Genomic DNA, 22,345 nt, shown 5'->3' with positions numbered 1-22,345 from the left:
GAATAGGGCCAAATTTTTAAGTGTAATGTCTCACGAAGTAATAATACTATTGTATTGTAGCTTAGTCGGAATTAACTTTGGAATTTTCTCTCCAAGCTATAGTAAGGTTGGCCCATTTGCACCATCATGTGGTCAGATGTGGTACAAAACACGTTGATCCTATGCTACATTGTAAGTAAAAATAAGAAAATTCTTTTTGCCTCTTATTCCTTTTGGAAAAATAGGACCGCCCACTTCTGCCTATCTAGATTTTCCGCAATTTACAATTGTTCGTAAAAATTGGTTTTTGGCTCCCTCCCTATACAATATATTTTCACCAATCTTCACAATATTCTATAGGTACCCTATTTGGACCACCCCAAATCCAATGGTATCACTCATCCTTATGCGCAATTCTTTACTGTTTTTGTATTAAACGTAATGCTAATGAAAGGGGGTCTGGTTCTAAACTTTGAAATGCTCCAAATCGTTAACATAGATGGACCTACCCTCATCAAATTTTTAAAAAGACTTACTTTTACAGAGATTAATAAAAATCAGAATTACAAGAATATTCCTATAGGTGCCACTGTAAATTATGATATTGTGTTTACACCTATATCTCAACAACTACTTAACCTTAACAAATAAAATCCAACATGTTCATTATTTGAGAGGTCTTGTATAGCATAGTAGTAGCTATATTTGAAGCAGCACCTGATGGTGACTGCTATATCTTGCTTTAGCAGTGGATAATGTATTGCCTCAACTAAACTAACGTAGATAACATGCAAACACTAGTAGTTTGTAAAGGTCTTTGGGAAGATCTTTGGTTTAATATTTAGTATTATTCGGTGTTATGGCTGATTTTATATTCATTTAAAAATAAATGTTTTTTGCCATAGGTAAAGAACGACACCCAAATTTGAAGACCTTTATCTCAAAAAGTACTGCACCTAATGGTATGCAATTTAGTGAGCAATTGAGACGGTTAGTTCAAAAGGGGCCCAAGTCCTCAATTTTTCAAAATAGAGATATGATATGTTCTATGGTCTTCAAGGGAAAAGCTATCTGATTATGTACATTAATGTCCCAAGTCCGTTGTAATGTATTGACTATGCTTGACATTTAAAATGCATTAAGTGCAAAATTCCTGGATTTGGGCCTCTCTTGCATGGGTTTAGCTTTATCCCATAGATGGCAGAACTAGTTATCCTATATGGCAGCGCCCCTGTTTAATTCAAGAAGGGCCCAAGTCCAGAGAGTTTAGTTTGCTAGTCCTCTGAAATGATCAAAATGAGGTGCTTCATATTATAGCATTTGTAAGCTATAACCTGGTGCTAAATCTGGGTAAAGTATTAATCATTTGGTGTAGCCTTCCTGTAAGCTATGCAATTAAATCATTTCCTGGAAAAACAAACCTCTTGGACTTGGGCCCCTTTTGAACTAACCGATTCAATTACTTCAGAGTAATCTGTCCATGCTATGTTAATTCTGGGCTCTATTGCGCCAGCAGGTGGTAAGTTTTAGCACAAAACTATTTGGGCCTTGGGCAATAGTTATAGGAACACGCTTATAATCCCCTGTGGTTCATTTGATAGTAGAAAAATAGCAAATATGAGGCTGCCATCTCTACCTAACTAGATTTTTCGCAATTCACGATTTTTTTGCGAAAAACGCTTCTTTGATTCCCAATGCCACATATTTTCACCAATCCTTGCATATTTCTCAACATACCCTACTTTGATTACCACAAATCCTGTGGTACCACCGTTTTTGCATAATTCTACACTGTTTCTGTAGAACCCGTAATGAGTGGTTGTAAACTTTGTAGCCCTGCAGCTCCTCAAACAATCAACATAGCGTCACCTATTTTTAAAGACTGCTTTCTCAATTTAAGATAAGTTAACAAAACAACCTTTTAATATATTCCCCTTTATATCTCCAAAAATAATTGACCAACATGAAAGAATCTTGACATGCAGTTTGGACGGAAGGTCTTTAATGGCAACAGCTTTAAAATGCTAAAAGAACAGCATTGCTTTTTGTAATCAAATGCAATTTCTTTAAAGACTTGCAAATCTAGTTTACAAGAATGACCTTGGATTTTTCTTGATTAAGAAAACAATGGAAACCAATGTTATCTGTTAAACCTGGTGATAGTTTTTTTTATTAGCTACTCATTTATAGGTTATGTTAATTTTCTGTTACTAACCTAAAAATGTACTTTTAAATTGGCTAATACTGTAAATCAGAGATGGAATTGTTAGATCTGGCTATGAAATGTATTTCTAGAGAAAAATGATCATTTCAAAGTCCCAATCATCCTTTGATCTATTTTCAAAATGCTCACAGTGGTCTTTCAATTACTAATTTTAATTCCTGTGTCGTTTTCTAGGGCAAAGTTTCTCAGAGCGGCAGTAGTTCATTAGAAATCTACCTCTGACTTGTGGGCGGGACCCTTAGGAAGCCCATCCCCCAGTTCCCATCATCCATAGCTGATAGGTCTCTATGTCCTCCAAAGGCCTAACCTAACATCACCAGTGCAACAAAAATGGTGATCAATATATCTACAAGTGGATCCATCAGAATGGAGTGGATCAGAGAGCTTCTGGCCTGCCGACTGTAGCAACAAGCTTTATCAAATGGCATTTTTTATCTGCTCCTGATTCACAAAGATTTGAATAAATAAATATTCATGAATGCAATGGTAATCTTAATTTAAGCATGATACCTTTTTATATGTCCTCCATGATCCTCAGAAAATGACACAAGAACATGTTCATAACACCAAAGAATTAAGAAAGCACTTTTTACATATTTGCTTCCTAGTCAAATTAAAATTTACCACTGACAAATATAACTACTTTGAGCACAATATGATACTCAGGATGCACAATCCAAAGTTTCAGGTTAGCTATTCTTTAACACATTATTAAATCAAACGTTACAATAAACTCTAACGTATCATAATTTTAGATTCTTTATCAGATACATTTTCTATGAACTTTTGTGTGTTTTAATGTAAAGGTTTTGGATGAATGGGCGGGTACCTCTCTTTGATAAAGGAAAGAAAAAACATCCAGTTTGAAGGGGTTGTATCATGTCGCCACATGTTATTGGTCAGTCTGAGTGTGTCGTCACAGAGAAGGCGGGACCTTACGATTTGATTGGCATCGTGTTCGCTGGTAGTCTGATGCTGGACCAGGACCGACAGCTGAGCGGACTCTGAACATCCAACCGGGACGGCCGGCGTAGCACCGCGAACTCCTGCCCGTTATTTTGGGGTAAGTCACGCCTAGTGGTCATATGTAAAACACGGGACTCTGAATTCACGCGTTGACTGTTTTGCTGGTTGGACAAAGACGTCCGGCCGTTTGTGAGGCAGAGTTTGACAGAAGGAGGTTCGTCCCCTCAGTGGAGCCCGCTCTGCAGTCAGGACGAGTCCCATGCAGGCACGTTGGCTTCACGCGCATCTTTTCTTTCGTTACGTTTATTGTGGCGGGCGGCTTTGTAGTCGTAGGTGGGGTGTGTGTGGACGCTTCGGTATCTCGGAAGGGGATGAAAAAAATGGCCGCACGTGTGGAGCGCGAGCTCGTTGTGGATGAGTCCCACTCCTCGGGTGAACCAGCGCGGTTAAGGCGCGCGGCTAAGGCGCGCGGCTCTTGTACCTGGACTAGGGACGGGGAGGGGGGAAAGCTCCCGCTGTGTCTGAAAGGCTCGTGGCGGAGCGCCAACATCCCCACGCGGCTGAAGAGACAGTTTTGCAAGGTCAAGAAAGATACATAAATCCTTTACTCAGAAAACTTTCACACGGGGGTTTCAGAGGCTTTTAGAGAAGTATTGTACTGTAGTGAGAGTATTGTTAATTTACAATATTATTATTCAAGCAGCACTTTAAAAAACAGCCATTTATTTAGGTAAGAGTACTTAAACAATTACTATGTTTGAAAATACCCGATGAAAACTCAAAAAACTTAGGTGCCAAAGTTTTCTAAAGCACAAGACTTAGCAGCAAAATATCAAATCACACACAAATAAATAAACACACCAAAATAATAAACCAGGTTACTAGTAATTAAAAATATAAGAACGGCTATATTCCCATTGTGTCTAGAAGGTACCAATAAGAGAACATTTTTGTATGAAAATTAAATGTGTGCATTTTGTCATTTTTATCCCCTATTGATGTAAAAAAAATACATCAAACCACTTTGGCTCAAAAATTACTTTAATTTAGAATCTATGCGAAAACAAAACAAAAATACAAGGGATTTTTTTTCCTCATAGCTGGAAACTAATTCAGACTTTTGAGGGGTTAAAAATAATCGACTGATGAATTGGTTTATAAAGGAACATTTCCTTGTTTATTGCCTTTTTTGTCAACAGTAAAGATTTTGTTGATGTTCAGAACAAATTCTATGTGATTTATTGCAAAAAAGTTTTATGAATAAAGCCCAGTGAGGCCAATTAAATAAACACAAGTCTTCTCTCCTTCTTTCTTTTTTCCACTTTAAAACATCCAAGATCAAAGCTCTGCATCTGAAGCTCTTCATGAAGGAACCTCCAAATGCAGCTCAATATACTTCAGCTCTCAGTGAACCTCCAGATTCTTGCTTTTGGCAAGCTTTATAAGCAGTTTAGCTATGCACACGTGACGGGGGAGGCCCATGACCTGCAAAGACCCCCGGGGGGGGGGGGGGGGGGGGGGGGGTAAAGGTTATATGAAGGGGCTTGCTATCTTTGTGTTTTATGTCATTTCTGTTGCCGGATCTACAGGGCACACAAAAGTAGGATGTGAAGATCAAGACACTCCAGTTTATTAACATGTCCGTACAGTTCCCGGGCGGGGAATATCCAGTTTTGACCCAGTATCCAGGGTGACTTCTGCTTGAGAAGAGCAGGACTTCCCAAGTTCTCCTGTGCGTTTCCTTCCTGGAAAGTAGAGGAAAACATGATTTTCAAGTTTGACGTATGCCCTCAACATCCGAACACGCAGGAGTTGTGAGAGCTGTGCAGAGATCATATTCTGCTCCCTTTTCTATTATTAATACTCAGCTATGGGAGTGGTGCTAAGATAGAAAGAGGCGGAGAAGCTGTCTGAAGAAAGTGGAGTAACTCAAAGCTCGCAGCTATGAGCAACACATGTTTGGGGAGTGGTTATCTATAGTCAACCCTCCCTTCCTTGCTCTGTGCTGCAGTGTTGACCCAAAACTGCTGACCTGCATTCTGCAGCAACCAAATGTCCAGCTCTATACATTATGTTATAGGAGAAACTGAGCAGTTTAGATCCAGATTCCAGCTCAGACGAGGAAAACAGAGAAATTCATGGATCTATTTGTCTGCAAGTGGATGCATCAGAATGGAGCGCAGCAGGAAACTTGTGGCCCGCCCAGAGAATGTTCTACGTCATAAATACCATCGTCTTCAAGCAACATTTTATTTTACAATTATTTAAAGAAATACTCAGACATTTTCTTTACATATGTTCTCCATCATGAGAACATATATAAACACATGTTAAAAACACCCAAAACCTCATTTTAATCAGAATAGTTTAATGGGATAAATCTAAATTAAACCTTATGCTACATTTAACACAGAAAATGCTCCAACTTGAAAAAAAGAAAAACAAAACCCTCTGTTCTCCATTCAAATGCAACAAAAGTTGTACTAAAGAGGGTAAATATCATCTGCTGGACAGACCTTTCTTTATTTCAAACCCTTTTTCAAACAGCTTGGATAGTTTATTTCTTTTTACTTCAGAAGCTTCACTCTCCCACAGGCTGTCCAATAAAATCATGTTTACATGAAGTTGTTAGAGGTATTCAAAGATTGGATGTGGCAGATTATCTTACTTCCTTTTTCTTCCATTATCTCCATCTTACCCAACAAAGTATGTTTTTTCTTTACTGCTCAACGTCACGCAACATCAGTTTCCTCGGCTTCAAACTTTGCAGTCATGGTTAGAGCTTGCATCAGTGTCCCTCATCCCCCTTCATACTAATGCTCAATAACGCGCCGCTGGGCTGAAGGACTAGAGAAGACGCAGCGACGGCGATGTGGCAGGTCAGGTTAGATCCCGGGCTGCTCATTATTACAATTGCCGTGCGGTCAAAGCTGAAAAGTTTGACAAGCTGCAAAACAGCGTGGCTTCAGGCTGTTTGCCAACGCTGAGACATCCCACCAGCCAGAGGAGGAAATTGAGCTCATTTTTTTTTATTTATGTGGGAAACCTGCAAAAGGAGAAAGAAAATATGAATGATGTGAATTTTGATTTTAGTTTCTGGTGAAAGAGTAGACTAAAAGCATGAATCTGTACAATGTAAGATGTAGTGAAAACTCAGCAGTTTGATGAGCAGGTTTAGTTAGATGTTTCTTCAGCAGCAAATCTGCAGGAATATCCTGCAGGTATCGATCTGCTAAGATGACCATCTTCAGGGGAACAGTGTAATCCTCTTATTGAACGGCTGTGGCAACACATGCGATGACCTACATAGGGTTTTGTGTTGAGGCAGAGCGTGATGCGTGTGACGGGATGGCTTTAGTTATGGGAGAATAGGATGAGCGAAAAACTAGCCTTGAGCATGGCATGAACAGCCGTCCTGGATTGAGATTTGTTTCAAATGTTGCAGTCATGCTGGAGCTGTTCTTTGGAAGCTCCTCAGCTCGGGTGGGTCAAGGAAGTTTACTTTCATTTTTCTTTTCTTGTTATTCTCAATCACTTAGAGTGATGGATGGAGCATTTCTAAGCCTAGAGTACACAGTGAGGACATATGAACACAAACTGAAGAGTTCTTCCAGAACAAGTGCCTTCTAGTTCTCGGTTTGTGGAGTTTCTATCTCTGTCATATTGTCAAGATGTTCAGTTGTGCGGTACAGGCTCTCCAAATGTGACTAATTTCCCACTACAGTGACAGCAGACATGTTATTGTACAAAAACAAAGCCCTGCTACTCTTCTAGCTGTCTTATTCCCCTTGTCCATCATTTGAACGCTTGGCAACGGGGAACACCCAGAGCTTTCATTGGTGCATCTTTTGAAACAGAAATGGCCAATGAGTTTTCTCCATCTGGGCGTTTTTGTTTAGATCGATTCATTTATTTGAGAACTAGAATTGGACAAGATGGCATGCCTATTCATGCAAATAACTCCTCAAATGAGATCTTCTGCATTTGTCCTATCTATGCAAATCTAATTTTCTCTCAAACTGAAATGAGATATGGGATACTAACAAATTTAAAAAGAAATTGGTTTTCACCAGAAAGGCTTCAGTTACTTGCTTTTAGACACGGAGGAGAAAATTGCCGGGAGATTGCTCCTACGACGGTTTGCTCTTTCAAGACTGTGGTCTGCTCGCTCCCATGCTCCCATGACTTTAGAGGCTTTTTCTGCTGCACAGTCTAATCTTTAAAGATTTTTTTCTTGGCTTTGAGAAGACTGTCTTTTATCTGCTTCTGTCTCTCATGTTCTTAGTGTATCCCTGGACTCATTCGTACTCCCTGCCTGTTTTTAAACATTCCTCTGAAGTTGGTCAGGCTTTCTGTTTGCTCCTCCTCTCTTAGTCGGACTTCTGATTGGTACGTTTTAGCATTGGCTCTGCAGAGTGGATGATTGGGGGAGGAAATAATTTCATTAACATTCCTTCAAGGGATATCTTTCACTTCCAATGAGGATTTTGGAGTGACTGTAATCTGTGTTGCATAATGGCTTGACCCCTTAACCCCTCTTTTTCTGTAAACGCTGATACAACAGGGGGCCGTCTGCTTCTTTCAAGATCAATAAAAAAAAAAGACCACACGATAATGTACGATAACAAATGACAGTTAACCTATCTCCTGTATTGATTATATTTGCGCTCCAGAGAGGCTCCATAGTCAAAGGGTAAATGGGGAGTTTTGTCAGCGTTGATGGCTTTAGTCTGAGAAAGAGGAGAAGTAAAAAAAAAATTAAATGAAGTGTTTAAAAAGATAATGTAATGTTTGGCAAGTGACTAAAGTCACATTTTTTTCTGTTTCTTGTTGGCTTACAACAGAAGAGTCCGTTACAGATATGCACTGTAGGAAGAATGGGCTTTGTGCCAGTGGACTCTGTAGTTTTATCAAACAAATGTTTTAAACATCACAGTCTGGCAGTGAAGGTCACAGGGAGACTTGTAGTTCTGGCTTCATTTCATTCATTCAGTGAACATGCAAGAAAAAGAGGCGGAAAACTGAGTTTGAACTGAGGTTTTTATATTGATGGTGTGTTACACATCAAATACTTTTAACAGTTTGGTAAATTCATAGATGCACATAGTATAATCTGAGACAGACTTGAGAGGTTAGAAGATAATTTGGGTAAAAGATATTGATTTTCAAATAAATTGTTGTTTTTTAAAGTTTTTTTCCCTCCAGTAAATCATTTTGTAGCTTTTTGTACAACATCACTCATGCTGCCTTGGCTTGATGCTAGGTTCAGACTCGTAGGTTCAGACTGGGCACGTGATGAGCATTCTTGAACACGCGTTTAGCATATGGTGTTCACACTGACTGGACTGTCACTATCTGATACAAGTTGGAAGATGCTTGGTACGAAATGTTGAAGCAGTGGAAATCTAGCAGATCTTGCTCCAGGTTTTTCTTTTCTTCACAGCTCTATTCCAATTTATAAAAGACTTGGATTCATATAATTCCAGCTGGACATAAACAACAATTATTATTGTCAGTTGATCAATTTTCAAATGGTTGGCACTTCCATGAATTAAAAAAGGATGCCATCTATTCATCACTACTAAATCAGAGTCCTGGGTTATTGTCCAACCTGGTTTAACTTTCAGCGCGGATTCAGTGGGCATGCATTTTATACGTAGAGCCCAACAATGGTCTTAAACATGTGCGTAGCAACGTGTGAACACGAGACTTTTGATCGCGAAAGCCCGAAACTCGCATATGCGCAGGTTTAAATAGACTTTTCATTGAAAGTGGTGGCTTGGATGTGCGTTTCTGTGGGCGGTGAAAACGTTGTACTTCACAGAAGGAACATTTGACTATCTCTATAGTTGTAGTAGTTTGGGAGTAGATGCAGAAGATCAAAGTAACTGACACATTTTATAGATTTTTGTTTCAGTCCTGTATTAGCAAACATTGTTGTCTGTGGAGTTTTCCTAAAAGTTCCCTAGAAGCAACCTTATAGCAATAGCTCTGGAAACTATGGAAACTAATGTGCTTTGTCTATTCTTGGTATTATAATCGTATTTCTTTTTATTTATTTATTTATATATATATATTTTTTAATTATAATCATATTTCTTGTAACACTTTTTGTATCCTAATGATTTTTTTTCTCTTTAAAAGGATGTAGCAGTTTTGTAGATTGGAAGATATACTTTTTCTTCATGGATGCTTTATCATAATCGATGTGAAAAATATTGATTTTTACATGTTATTTGAGCACATGCATGCTGATAGAGACAGATCCCACAAGATGACTTGAGGGAGACTGTAAGGCATGTTTGTGTTTGCCACAGAAAAGGAAAAGAGAGTTCTCTGGAGTGAAAGCACTCTGCTTTGTCAATAGTTACAGAAAATACCGGTTCTTTATTAAGTCAACGGTTTAGAGCCAGCTGATGATGCAAGAACGCTTGATTGGCTGAGTACTACTGGTTGTCCATGATTGTACACAGCGTGGAAGAACAACTGTTTCAGTGTGCAGAAAAGGTTCCTGCGCTGCAAGAAGCAGCAGCGCCGTTGATCGATGAAACAGGAGGGAAACCTTCTGTGTTTGTGCATGGAAGGAATGATCAATGCAAGTTGAGCTGAAACCTCACGGCTCAGAACCCTCTGCCTCTCTGTCTGCAGGTCTTCACTGCTGACTGATGAGCAGACAATAGTACTCCCCCTCTACCAAGTCCCTCAGGTAAACAACCTCCACAGCACACCATGGGGTAAAACTGTCAGCTGTAGAAGCATGAACTCACTGAAGTCTGTTGGTTTAAGAAGCATGGAAGCAGTTGGTTTTCTGTTGTGTATGCATGCACTCTGATCTCTACGGTTTGGTAAACAGCACATCTGTAGCAAGTATTTATTCTCCTTTCAGACAGACATAGATGGTCATCCTCTATAGTTCACACTTCACATTTACTAAGTGTTTCTAATGAACTCCACATTTACTTCCTGAGTTAATCTCTTAGAGAAACTCCATCTTTGGGATGAAGTTTTCATTTTTAGATTCTCTCCTTACGTCTTAGTCATAACTAACCTTATGGGTAATTAATGAAACCGGACAAAAAATGGGCAAATCTCTACGGGGCATGCAGGTTTTAAAATATCAAAGTCATAGACCGCTCAGTGAGCCCTTATACCAGGGGTCCCCAAATCCAGGCTTCGAAAGCCAGAGTCCTACGTATTTTCCAACTAACCTGCCATTGAAGCTCCTTATTGGCTAATCACACCTGATCAAGGTCATCAGCAGCAAATTTGGTTTTTAAATTTTGTAGATTTTGAACGGCGTTAGCGTGACAGGCTCGATGCTGGCCCTTTTTTACTGGAATATTGTGAAAATTTGATGCATTTCCTGGTTTAAGATAAACAAAAACAAAATGATAGGATACAAATTTATGACAAATGTGGGTGTGTTTAACAAAAAACCTCAGTTACCAAGACAATCCAAAAATGTACATTTTTGTTCCCTGACAAACCAGACCAAATGGGTCTTTCAGGATTAAAGGTTGCAGACCCCAGTCATAGACGATCAATGAGTTCAGGAGAACATTACTGTAACACTGTACTCATGTCTATATTTCATCTACACTTGTAAACAAAAAATAAGCAATGTTTTCAAATGAGAGACATTCCAGCATCAGATAATGGTCCAAGTGGTGGATCCTGTAATCCCGTGTTTTTCGTGGCCGGATTAAAATCCAGTTTCTAAAAATGGGGGAGGGGTTGACGTGTAGGGTTAAGGATGGCTGGGCAGTGGGGATTAAAGTCTGCAGATCTCTTTGCACAGCTGTGTTGATGTGGGAGGAGCTAGATAGATACTAAAGGGGAGGAGCCTGAGAACCTTCAGCATATGGGGTTTACACCTCTGGCTTTTCATGGGTTTAAATATTTTGGTCTAGTCTTCTTTTTATTAACTTTCTCTGAAGCAAAAAATTACATTCCAACTAACTTGTCATAGCAAGCATTGCATTTGATAGAGATAAATAACTGTTGAATTATGCAACAGTCTTTGTGCTCTCTGCAGTTACAACAAAACTGTTCATTTCTACATCTTACTTTAGATTTTTGGTCGTTTCTCTATTATATTTACGATTAAGGTAGAAGCAGTTTCCACATTCAAGTAATGTTTGAAAGACATTTTATATATTAATGTGACAGACGAGAACTTGTAAGAAACTAGTAAGAAGCCACAAGGAGAAGAAAGAAAACTGTTAGGAAATATCAAAAGGAAGGCTTCTATCAGACTCTCACCACAGGAGACTGTATTCAACCTGAAGCAGTCATAAGAAGTCAAGACTCAGGCAGAATGCACTTAAATGAGATTCGGAAGGGGGGGGGACATAAGAATTTGGGGTCAGGCTGTCTTCAGTAACATTTATGTAAGGTCACTTACATAATGACACATTCGGCTGGTGAATGTGCACGCCCCTGTCTAGACAACGGGGGTAACTTGACTTTGGGTGAAGCTGGGGATACAAAAAAAAGAGGAGGGGTTTTCAAGCAATCCCAGCAGGAGAGGATTGTGGGATTATATGTGTGATCAACAAAAAAATGGGGGGGAGGGGGGGCTATGGAAGGTATTAAAGTCGGAGAGGAGGGAGGGTACAGAATAGCAATTGTGTATGCAATCTGGCTCTCTCTGTTTCATTTCATGCTTGTCTTTCCAGACTTGTTCATATATCTGTTTTTCTTTTTGCTTCCTGCGCTCCTCTTTTCTCTCCTGTTTTACTTGCTTGTCTTAATATCCTTTAATCTCAATCCCATTCTTGTTACTTTTTATCTCTTATCCTTTGCACTTTATTCTTCCCTTCTGTATTATCTCTGTGATCTTTTCCATCTGTGTTTTTTGATTTTTGTTTTTCTTTTCTCTTTTTTTTTTGCATGTTTTGGTTTCAATCCCATCAACTCTACCAGAAAAGACAAGCCTAGCGGACAGAAGATAGTCGCTACTGGTGGTTACCTATTGGGTAGCCTTAGCATACTTGTGGCATCAGGGAGGAAGGAAGTGGCGATGGTCACAACCATGGACGATCCCTGTCCCAATGGGGCACAGGAGGAGGAAGAGGAGGTGAAACCCTCGGGACAACCTGGCGTAAAGAGCCCCCCAACTGTGCAGTCCTCCCAGGGGACAGATGGAGGTGAGGAAATGAGAGCAAAATAATAGTTTGTGTCCACAGAGAGATGCTGCATGTATGTTTGTTTTTACACGTTTTCTGTTTATTTCTGATGCAAGGAGCCATTGAAGTGCCTTAATACATATTTATTGATGTAAAGTAGCATCACTTCCAAGGTTGTTCTGGCTAAGTAGTGAAATGTATGCATTTTTAATTTATTGTAAGATCCGTTTATCTGGAAAATCAAAAGCGGTTGGCACCTGTCCCTGAATTCCTTATGACTTTACACTAGATGAAACATGTTTTAGGTGAGAATTCTGGAAAATGTCCAATTAACATTTAAGTGGAAGAAGCAGTAGGAGCCACTTGAAAAAGAAAAGGTTATTTAATAGAGCTCAAAGTGGTTTTGAGTGGGTGGGGCTTAAAATTCACCTTCAGTCTGTTTTAGTACAGAGCTTTGGGCTTTATTGAGAAGATGACAATTGTGCACACAGGAACGGAATGAGACCGGTTTGTATTGAATAAACGTTCCTGTGGTGGAGTACACATTTACATAATGAGCTCAGAGCAGGTAAAGGTCACATGTCAGTCAGATGAGCAAACAGCGGCCTCTAGGTCTGATCTGTTTGTAGCTGAAATGGGTCTTAGGATGGGAAACGTGGTAGGTGCAGATCATAGTGTGTTTGGGTAAACTCTGCCTGGAAAGCAGGTTTCATAGGATTGTACCATGACTAATTCAAGGTGGAGGGTCAGTGGTTGTTTATGGTTTTGTGTGTGTGGTTCCTACAGGAATTATAGCTCTCTCCTAAGCAACTGTGTGTGGTCCTGTCTGGAACTAGACTTCCTGGTAAATCCATAAAAAATACTTGGAAAAACAAACTTATGCATATTATTTATTGTGCTTGTGTGTTTGTATAGATATAGAGTTAAATGACGCTTTAATGCCCCCGACATTATTCGTTTCTAATAAATATTTCTTGCTTTTGCATTGAGGCCTGTTGTTTATACTCAAGTTTTTCTAAATGATATGAATTGATATATTTTCCTTTTTCAACATATTAAAAACATATAAAAAAGAGAATGTGTTCCTCCTGAAACATTAGCAGTACTCTTTAATGCTGTCTACTGTATATTCCACATGATAAATCTAATGTGGTTGTTATCATCTCTTGACATTGTTTTGTTTATGTTTATCCACATAGGACATTTTTTTTTCTTATTAAAGGGTTGCAGTTTTGAGTGTGGCTTGATGACAAGGAAAATGACCAAGAGTTCAAACCCTAATTGTGTGTTACCAGAAGCTAAAGGGTGTGTCTGTGTGGAAGTGCTGACTGAGCATACTAATCATCCATCTTGGTGAATTATGTCACAAAACACACGGTTTGACAAACACATTCTCTGCACTTTGAGTGCCTTAACTGTGCTTACATGGGCTTTTGGACCCTGGTATTATGCCACTGGGTGAGTGATGTCAACAGTCTGCACCCCCCCTCATCTATTTGTGAGGACAAAAACAACACTGAACAGTTGGCCTACAAAATAAATCCCAAATTTATCGTTATCGCAATATCAAGTTGTGCAATATGCATGACGCAAAAGACGGCGAAAATTACAAGAAATGGTTTCCTTAAATGTGTTAAAACAATCTTATGGCAGCTTGAAGTATTTAACAAATCAAATAAATCAATTTATGCACTTGACCAATCAGATGGACGCTTTCACGTTGTTGACCAATCAGATGGAGCCCTTTGATGTTAGATGTACGCCTCCTATGTAGACGAGGGTCATATGGAGTATAATTTGAGTTATTTTGACTCTTATTTAAATTAAACTGTTGCAGAAATGGAAATTATGTTTTTAAATGTTTTGCTATTTAGTCATGAATGGCAAGTTAAATCGTCATTGCAATATTAATCACTAATATTGTATATCGCAAGTTGTCTTCATATCGTGCAGCCCTACTTAACAGCCAGGAGTTCTCTTCCCAAAACGTAACCGCTAATTCTGACTGTTTTTGTCCCTTAAAGTCCCACTTCAATCATCTTTTATTGTAAAAGTGTTCCCAGTGTCTTTTAATCATGATTATGCCATTTTCTAGGACATAGTTTCTGCAGAGTGGCAGTAGTTCATTTGAAATTCATCTCTTAGTTATGGGCAGGATCATTCGTGTGGCGCAAGGCTACCCCCACTTCCTGTGACCCGTCTGTTAACAGGTTCCTCACACCCACAACCCAACATTACTGGTACAACCAAAATACAACCAAAATATCAGAGCTATCCAGCTGTAAAGTTTAGATCCAGATTCCAGCTCAGATGAGGAAAACAGAGACATACGTGGATCTATTTGTCTGTTTCAGAATGGAGCAAAGCAGGGAGCTAATGGCCCTCCCATTGTAGCTTCTACATCACAAATACGTTCTTTTTCAAACTGTTTTATTTTTGTCTGCTCCTGATGCACATCAATTTCGAAAAAGAAATACTCAGAAATGCAATTTTAAGCGGACATTTCTTTATCTATGTCCTCTATCGTCAAAAAATGCTACAAGAACATGGCAAAAACACCAAGAACACCATTTTCACTGGAGTGAGGCTTTAAGATGTTAAAACAGGGAGGCATTAGCATTTGAAGGTTTATGTGAGCCGATTGGTTTTGTCTGTGTCTCTACAGCCATGCAGCAGGTGATGGATAATGCAGGTGAGCCGCCCACCTCCACGGCTGTGAAAGACATTGACCTGCTCTTCCTGCGGGGCATCATGGAAAGCCCCACTGTAAGTTCCCTAGTGAAGTTAGCACACATGTAGAGAGTAGACCTGTCTCCATCCACTGCTGTTCGCTCATCTGACTTATACTCAGACAGATGACTTTTGTAACAGGAAGCAGCCAGAGACTTGTCTGCAGAGTATAATTACATTATTACATCAGGAATACAAAATAAAAATAAAAACAGTGCCAGCAATCATTACTATTCAGTTTCCACAAAATCAAGATGTCTTCTACCCACTAAACCTGCTTCACTCCCACCTGGTTGTCTCCTCACAGGCTCATGAGCAGATGGAGGAAGTGAAGTTAGAAGCAGTGCAGGACAACAATATGGAGCTGGTGACAGAGATCCTGGGTGACATCAGCAACCTGAAGGTGAAAGACGACAGCGCCGCTGAACTGTCCAAGATCCTCCAGGAGCCACACTTTCAGGTAAAACAGCAGAACAGAGTCGCCAACAAACAAGATCTTTAAACCTTTAACACTGGAGATGTCGCCGGCGACGTCTAGATAACAAACGCTCTGTGACATACCTGTGACTTCTAACATAAAGTATTGCAGAACAGTGCAAAACCGTTTTCTCCGTTTTTTAAATTTTGCTGTAAAAGCTTTAGGCCTCACTTCTAAATGTGTTCAAATTGTCGTGATAATAGCATCTAGTTTTATTTATGCATGAAGTCAAAGAAACATGACTTAGTGGTGGTACATTCTGAAACATTGAATGTCATTTAAGTAGTTTGATTCACTTTTTGTGAAACATTTTCTCCATCCCCGTAAGGGGCACTAACACATGTTCTGACCCTTGACTGTGTGTGATAACTGGACTGAGTGACCCCCTCCCCCCTCGCGTTCCATACAGGAGGTACCTGCTGGCACCAAGAAGCCAAAATCCAAAAGACTTCTATAGAGAAATAAACAGCTGTTACTCAGTCACTATATTTGTCAGAATAACCATCCTTGCTCTGGTGCTGTTGTAGACATGTTCTTCTTCATTTTAATTTTTTTCATGATTTCTTTGTTGCAAGTTATTCAAGTTATTAACTGACCAATCAGATGCCTCTACAGAAGTATGTGGTCTCAAATTGAACATTCAAAACAAATTCTCCCACAGAAAAATGTTGACTTGGACCAATCACTGCTTACCGACGCCGTCTGGCTCCAACATGGTGGCGTCTGTATTGTGAAAAAATGTCGACTGAATTGGCTTCATTTTGTTGGAGCCAGAATCAAGCCCTTTTCTATGGGTGACGTCACACTCACTGAGTCCAGTTTTCATGGACAGTCAATGGTTCTGACCTAAATCCAAGCTTAAAATGTATATATCCATATATCAGATTCTTAGAAACACCTGTTTTACTAACTGTACGTCAGATAACATCAAACATTGGCATTTTATAGTGATTTTCATGAAACGACAACCGTCCACAATATTTATATATCTATATAAATATTGTGGACGGTTGTCTTAAACAAAAATTCTTTAATGACTAACTGCGATGCAACTAAAGTGTTGCTGCAGAATAGGAATATGTAGTTTATGAAACAAAGAAGTGCTTCTGGATAACTGCTGCACACAAAGCTTAAGAATGGAAACGTTTGACGGAAAAGGATGAAGGCGTTCTATCTCTGATGGGTTTAATGTTATATAAATGTCAAACAAAACTTAAAACGTGTATTGTTGCTTTTGAAGACATTAGATCAACATTCTGCTGCTCTGCAAAGATACTGAATGCTAATGTCAGGATTCAGAGGCTGTGTCTTGAATGTATTTGCAGCAGCGCATCATCTGCATCAATAGAACACTAACCTCGATCCCCGGACCTTTCAGTAGCTTGCATCAAGCGGACCAATAGGAGTTTAGTTTCATAGTCTAGCTCAGCTGCTCCTCCAATTGGAGGCCGTTGTGCTGTAAGCTGAAGGATAAGTCCCAGATGACCTACTGAGGATGACTGACAGCGAGAGGAAAAGGAAACAAGGAAACCGAGATTACATCACTTACTGAGGGCGTAAGTCAGCACACTCTTAGCTTTTGGACAGAAACGCCGTTGTACTGGATGAGTGGAACCACAGCACCTAAATCTGGATGAGTAAGGCCAGTTTTTACTGCCTTCAGGTGTGTTAACACTTCCTTTCCTGTGTCTCCTCTCTTTCAGTCTCTTATGGAAGCTCATGACATGGTGGCCTCCAAATGTTATGAAGTCCCTCCTCCTGCCGAGCTGTCCAATGAGGCAGCAGTGAACAGCGCGCTCATGCAGGCCGACGCGGTGCGCATGATCGGCATCCGAAAGAAGGCCGGGGAGCCACTGGTGAGCAGGCGCCAGGGTTGACTGAAGGAGCTCATGCATGTCGCTGGAGGGCTGTTGCTGTGTGCACGAACAGCTATAAATGATTAAGAAGTGAGAACAAATGTGGGTGAAATGTTCTGTTCTGCTTCTCAGGGCGTCACGTTTCGAGTGGAGAAAGACGAACTGGTCATCGCCAGAATCCTTCACGGCGGAATGATAGACAGGCAGGGCCTGCTCCACGTCGGAGACATCATTAAGGAAGTGAACGGGAAGGATGTCGGCAACAATCCGACTGAGCTCCAGGAGATGCTCAAAGACTGCAGCGGGGGCATCACGCTAAAAATCCTGCCCAGCTACAGAGACGCCCCCGCACCTCCACAGGTGAACACACAAGGTGGCAAACAAAACAAACACGTAGTGAGCGCCAGATGTGAGGTGGAAGAACAAGCCTTCCCACAATGCCCTGCACATGAATGTGAACCCTGGGAGCCCTATTAATAACACTCCATATGCTATCTAGGTCAACATGCTTGCTGCAGTTACATGCTCTCTCATATGGAAAGTACAGTGCAACATAATATCTAGATTTTTTTCCCTCAGGTCAGGAGTCTAAATGTCCGTCTTGAGCAAACAGACCTAAAGCTGCAAAATCTTAAAGACTTGGATCGAATGGAAGGCAGTAAAAGTAAAAGAGAATTAAGTCAGAATCACATCCTGCCCTGTGGCTCTGAGTACTGCACACTGTATTTCACTGGCTCCCTTTTATTGCTTCCTTTGGCTTCTTGTTTTAATCTAATACATCAGCCAGAGCGCTGAAGCCCGCTGGCCCGCCTCCACTGTTGGCTCAGCACAGAGGTACCGGCTGGGTTCACTGCTGTGATGATCAACTTTGGGTTCTCCCAGCTTTTCTTCAAAGACCCACTATCATGACAATGGTGTTTTGGGGTTTTTGACATGGTCTTGTAGTATTTTTCTGATGATGGAGGACGTATTTAAAAAAATAAAATAAAAACGCGTTTCTGAGTATTGCTTTATTGCAATTGTCGTGAATCAGTAACAGACAAAAGAATGCCATTTGAAAAATATTGTAGTTGTGACGTATCAAATACACCATGTGGGTCACAAGCTCCCTGCTCCGCTCCCTTCTGATGCATCCACAGACAAATAGATCCATGATCGTTTTGTTTTCCTCGTCTGAGCTGACATCTGACTCAAAACTGTACGGCTGGATAGCTCCAATGTTGCTTGACATTTTTGTCGCACAGGGTAATGTTGGGTTAGGGGTGTGAGGGGCTGTAAGATAGCACATAAACAGATGGGTGACGGGAAGGGGAGGTGAGGTTCCTTCCCGCCAACAGTTCCGCCCAAAACTCAGAGGTACATTTCTAAGAACCCCTGGCGCTCTGCAGGAATTAGATCCTAGAAAATGACACGTTTCTTGATTTTTGTTAAAACGGCATAATCATAACTAAAAGACCACTGAGAAAACTTTTCACATTAGATCAAAAGATGATTGGAGTAGATTTTTAAATTAAAAGGGAGCTATCTGATCCTCACAGGTGTACGTGCGACCATACTTTGATTACGACCCAGCCAATGACAACCTGATCCCCTGTCGTGAGGCTGGAATGGCCTTCAAAAAAGGCGACATCCTTCAGATTGTCAACAGAGAGGATCCAAACTGGTGGCAGGTGAGCTCCTGTGGCATCTTCGTGCATTTAGGACCAGAGTGGATTACAGTTAACGGTTCTGTCGTCGGTAACAGGCTTGCCATGTAGTGGGGGGTGCCACAGGGCTGATTCCCAGTCAGTTCCTGGAGGAGAAGAGGAAAGCGTTTGTCCCCAGAGACCTGGATGGGTCAGGTGAGCCTTCAGGAGCCTGACTGCCTGATGGGATGGATCACTGCTTTTGGCCCAAACTGTCTCCCATACATGTTGGGACAGAAGCCGCATCAGACATGATAGCAACGTGTCATGCTTTTACATGAAAGCTGTCATTTTCAAAAAGTAGTCCACACCTGCCCTCATCTGGCCAAATACTGAACAGCAAGTTGTACAATTGTTCATGTCCTGCCTTGCTTTGTCTTCCAGGAATCCTTTGTGGGACTTTAGCTGGAAAAAAGAAGAAGAAGATGATGTATCTAACGGCGAAGAATGCAGGTGAGAACATTCCCTTCTGGTTTTGTTCTTGGCAGACATTTTTTATAGGTTGGCTCACACTTTAAAATGTGTTTAAAAAGAATTTGACAGACACGAGCTTCAGATCTACGAGGAAGTAGCAAAGGTTCCGCCCTTCCAGAGAAAGACGCTGGTTCTGATTGGAGCTCAGGGAGTGGGCCGACGCAGCCTGAAGAACAGGCTGATGGTGCTCCATCCCACACGCTTTGGCACCACCATACCATGTATGTCATGTTTTGATTTATTCCCAAACTTCACACTTAAGCTTAGAGCAAGAACGGCTACAGAGAGGCACAAACACATCTGAATCGGCTCCTTTGTTAGACACCTCACGGAGGCCTCGTGACGATGAGCTGGACGGCAACTCCTACCACTTTACCTCAAGGACGGAGATGGAGGCGGACGTGAAGGCCGGTCGCTTCCTGGAGCACGGAGAGTACGACGGGAACCTGTACGGGACAAAGATAGACTCCATCCATGAGGTGGTGGCCACTGGACGCACATGCATCCTGGATGTGAACCCACAGGTGCCATGAAGAATTCCTCTTCCTGTCCGACACAAACCCCGAAGAACAGGTGGTAACTGTGTCCCGTACGCATTTGTCTGCAGGCTCTGAAGGTACTGAAGACGGCAGAGTTCATGCCCTATGTGGTGTTCATCGCTGCGCCTGACTTTGACACCCTCAAAGCCATGCACAAAGCGGTGGTGGACGCAGGCCTCACAACCAAGCAGCTCACGGTAAGAAAACAGACCCTACAGAGCACTGCGAGGCCCCGCCCCCATACCGGCATCCCAAAATATTTACACCTGATTTATTTAAGAATTTATCTAAATGATGACTGCTCATACTTACTGGCAGCGGTTCAACCTTTTCATAGCTGGGTTAAAAAAAAGAATATATAGATTTACACAGATGTTTAACAAGCCAAAACAACTCTTCTCTTTGTTTTTAATAAAATTGAGTATTTTCTTGTTTAAGTTTAAATCTCTAATGAATATTTTCTATAAACAATTAAAATTGGCTTTAGAATGGAAACGGGCTGCAGAGAACAAAAAACACAGCCTTTTTTTTTTCAGTTATTTCTACTCCGATTCTGAAGGAAGTTATATTTTGAAAAACTACTGAATTCTTCCCACCACATCCGACTCCGTGACGCAAGTCGAGTTGCTCAGTCACATAATGAAAATCCATCTGCTACTTACTTAACCCTTGTTCTATCCTAGGCACTTTAACGTTGGGAGTTGGGTCATCTAGACCCACTAGACAGTGCTCTGAACCTTTTCTCTTCAATGATTTGTGATCTTCACTGGTGTCCATGGATTACATGAAATCTTTCCACCTTTATCCACCTTTGTCATGGTAGGGAGAACACGTCAATGGAAGGGTGGGGTCATCTGGACCCCATATAATATCACAAGAGTCCACTAAAACTGGCTTTAACCCCTAAGAACCCATGGGGACATCAGTGTCAGACAAGATCAGAAATGGGTTTTATGGTAAAAAACACAATTTTATTTAGAAACAATAGGTCTGGGTTTTTCTGGGTTAAGTCCACATCGTAACATTTACTTCCACAACTGCCGTTACCTGATCAGCTCCATGTTGCTACGGCAACAGATTAGTTCATTGGTGAGGAAGCTGCAACAGGGTTTTCCCATTTGTCCTCCCTGTTCTGAAATTCGTCTGATCTGCGGTTTGTCTCTCCTGTTCCGCACGTTTTGGCAGGATGTGGATCTACGGAAGACGGTGGATGAGAGTGCCCGCATCCAGAGAGCCTATGCCCACTACTTTGACCTGACCATCGTCAACGACAACCTGGACAAGGCCTTTGAGACATTACAGGCCGCTGTGGACAAACTCTGCTCTGAATCCCAGTGGGTCCCTGTCAATTGGGTGTACTGAGGACCGGCGTCGGTGCTGCTCTTCATGGGTCACAATGACCCCACCCCTTCCAGTGTGTGCGCAAAAGTGATTCTGACCAAAGGATCCAAAAAGAAAAGGAGAAAACTCAAAACTATTGAGAAAAACAAAAATCAAAGTCAATCTGATGGCTCCCATCTCTTCCCAGGCCTACACACTGTGCAACTTCTTTTGTACTCAAATGAAAAGAGTGCTTATTTATTTTATAGCTTTTTATGGAAGATCTATTTGTTGTTGGATTTCTTTGAAAAGACAAAAAGTACTTTGGTCACATTTCAGGATTAATTTATTGTTGTTCCACATCCTTCTGATTTTCCTCAATGTTTAGATTTGTCAATCTGCCTTTCTTCACGCAGGACTCATGGTTGCTGCCAAAGCTGCACAATGAAATGACAGCTGCGGCCCGTCGATGCCATTTCTGCATTTCCTCAACCCTTCCGAGAAAAGCAAACACTTTAGTGATTCGCTCCCTTGTTGTTAGAGTCCTTGTAGCCGTTTGGAACCACACCCTCTCAGTGTTTCATCCTTCCAATCCTCACCGGTCCAGTGTGTTTGCTTTTAGTGAAGGTGACAAGCCTCACCCCGTCCCCGTGTTCAGTGTTGCAGCACGCCAAAGTCACGGCTGAACCCCAGAAACAGGATGAGTCTACATGTAAACAGACAAACCTGAACTCAAATGGAAACGTTTCTGTCTTTGGTTTAGTTTTGTGTTGCAGTTTTTGTTTTGCGTCTGTTTTTTCACTTTGGGGAGGAAAAAAAAAAATCATGAACTGTGGCAAACCTGCTGCCTGTTTCCACATCAACCCTGTCGACAAAATCGTTTTGACATTTTTACTAGTAGAAATACAATAAAGTTGAAAAACAAATGTTTGATTTGTTCATTTGGGATCTCTAAAGGTTATTCTG

General features: G+C 41.0%; 2 protein-coding genes across 6 annotated transcripts in view; one reads left to right on the top strand and one right to left on the bottom strand.

The window, feature by feature from the left end:
* Positions 1 to 3,126: 3,126 nt before the first annotated feature.
* LOC101155860 (MAGUK p55 subfamily member 6) lies at positions 3,127 to 22,309 on the top strand. Of its 5 annotated transcripts, XM_011480846.3 has the most exons (14): positions 3,127 to 3,266; positions 9,818 to 9,875; positions 12,095 to 12,318; positions 14,963 to 15,063; positions 15,335 to 15,487; positions 17,209 to 17,361; positions 17,494 to 17,721; positions 18,900 to 19,031; positions 19,106 to 19,202; positions 19,431 to 19,499; positions 19,580 to 19,741; positions 19,842 to 20,044; positions 20,128 to 20,256; positions 21,245 to 22,309. In XM_011480846.3, exons 3-14 carry the CDS (start codon positions 12,192 to 12,194, stop codon positions 21,419 to 21,421), a joined length of 1,731 nt encoding a protein of 576 aa, XP_011479148.1. In that variant the 5' UTR covers positions 3,127 to 3,266; positions 9,818 to 9,875; positions 12,095 to 12,191; the 3' UTR covers positions 21,422 to 22,309. The 5 variants fall into 5 exon arrangements, with proteins under 5 accessions (XP_011479148.1, XP_011479149.1, XP_011479150.1 ...); XM_011480847.3 differs by lacking the exon at positions 12,095 to 12,318 and having other exon boundaries at positions 3,138 to 3,266; XM_020707119.2 differs by lacking the exon at positions 9,818 to 9,875 and having other exon boundaries at positions 3,167 to 3,266.
* LOC101156100 (protein argonaute-2) overlaps positions 4,778 to 22,345 on the bottom strand; it is a 36,645-nt gene continuing 19,077 nt past the window's right edge. Inside the window, exon 20 of the mRNA XM_020707117.2 lies at positions 4,778 to 4,914. The gene's annotated coding sequence lies outside the window, so the exon portion shown is untranslated. The remainder of the gene's footprint in view (positions 4,915 to 22,345) is intronic.

This window comes from Oryzias latipes, chromosome 11 (assembly GCF_002234675.1).
Source record: "Oryzias latipes chromosome 11, ASM223467v1".
Taxonomy (NCBI): Eukaryota; Metazoa; Chordata; class Actinopteri; order Beloniformes; family Adrianichthyidae; genus Oryzias; species Oryzias latipes.
The sequence above is the reverse complement of the archived record's forward strand: the minus strand, read 5'-3'. Positions and strand labels throughout refer to the sequence as shown.

Bases quoted from the DNA above. Each gene is read 5' to 3' on its own strand.
- LOC101155860 (XM_020707118.2), top strand. From the start codon at position 11,832: ATGCTTGTCTTTCCAGACTTGTTCATATATCTGTTTTTCTTTTTGCTT. The intron at 19,203-19,430 runs GTGAGCCTTCAG...TTTGTCTTCCAG, and splicing joins CAGAGACCTGGATGGGTCAG to GAATCCTTTGTGGGACTTTA. The intron at 19,742-19,841 runs GTATGTCATGTT...CTCCTTTGTTAG, and splicing joins CTTTGGCACCACCATACCAT to ACACCTCACGGAGGCCTCGT.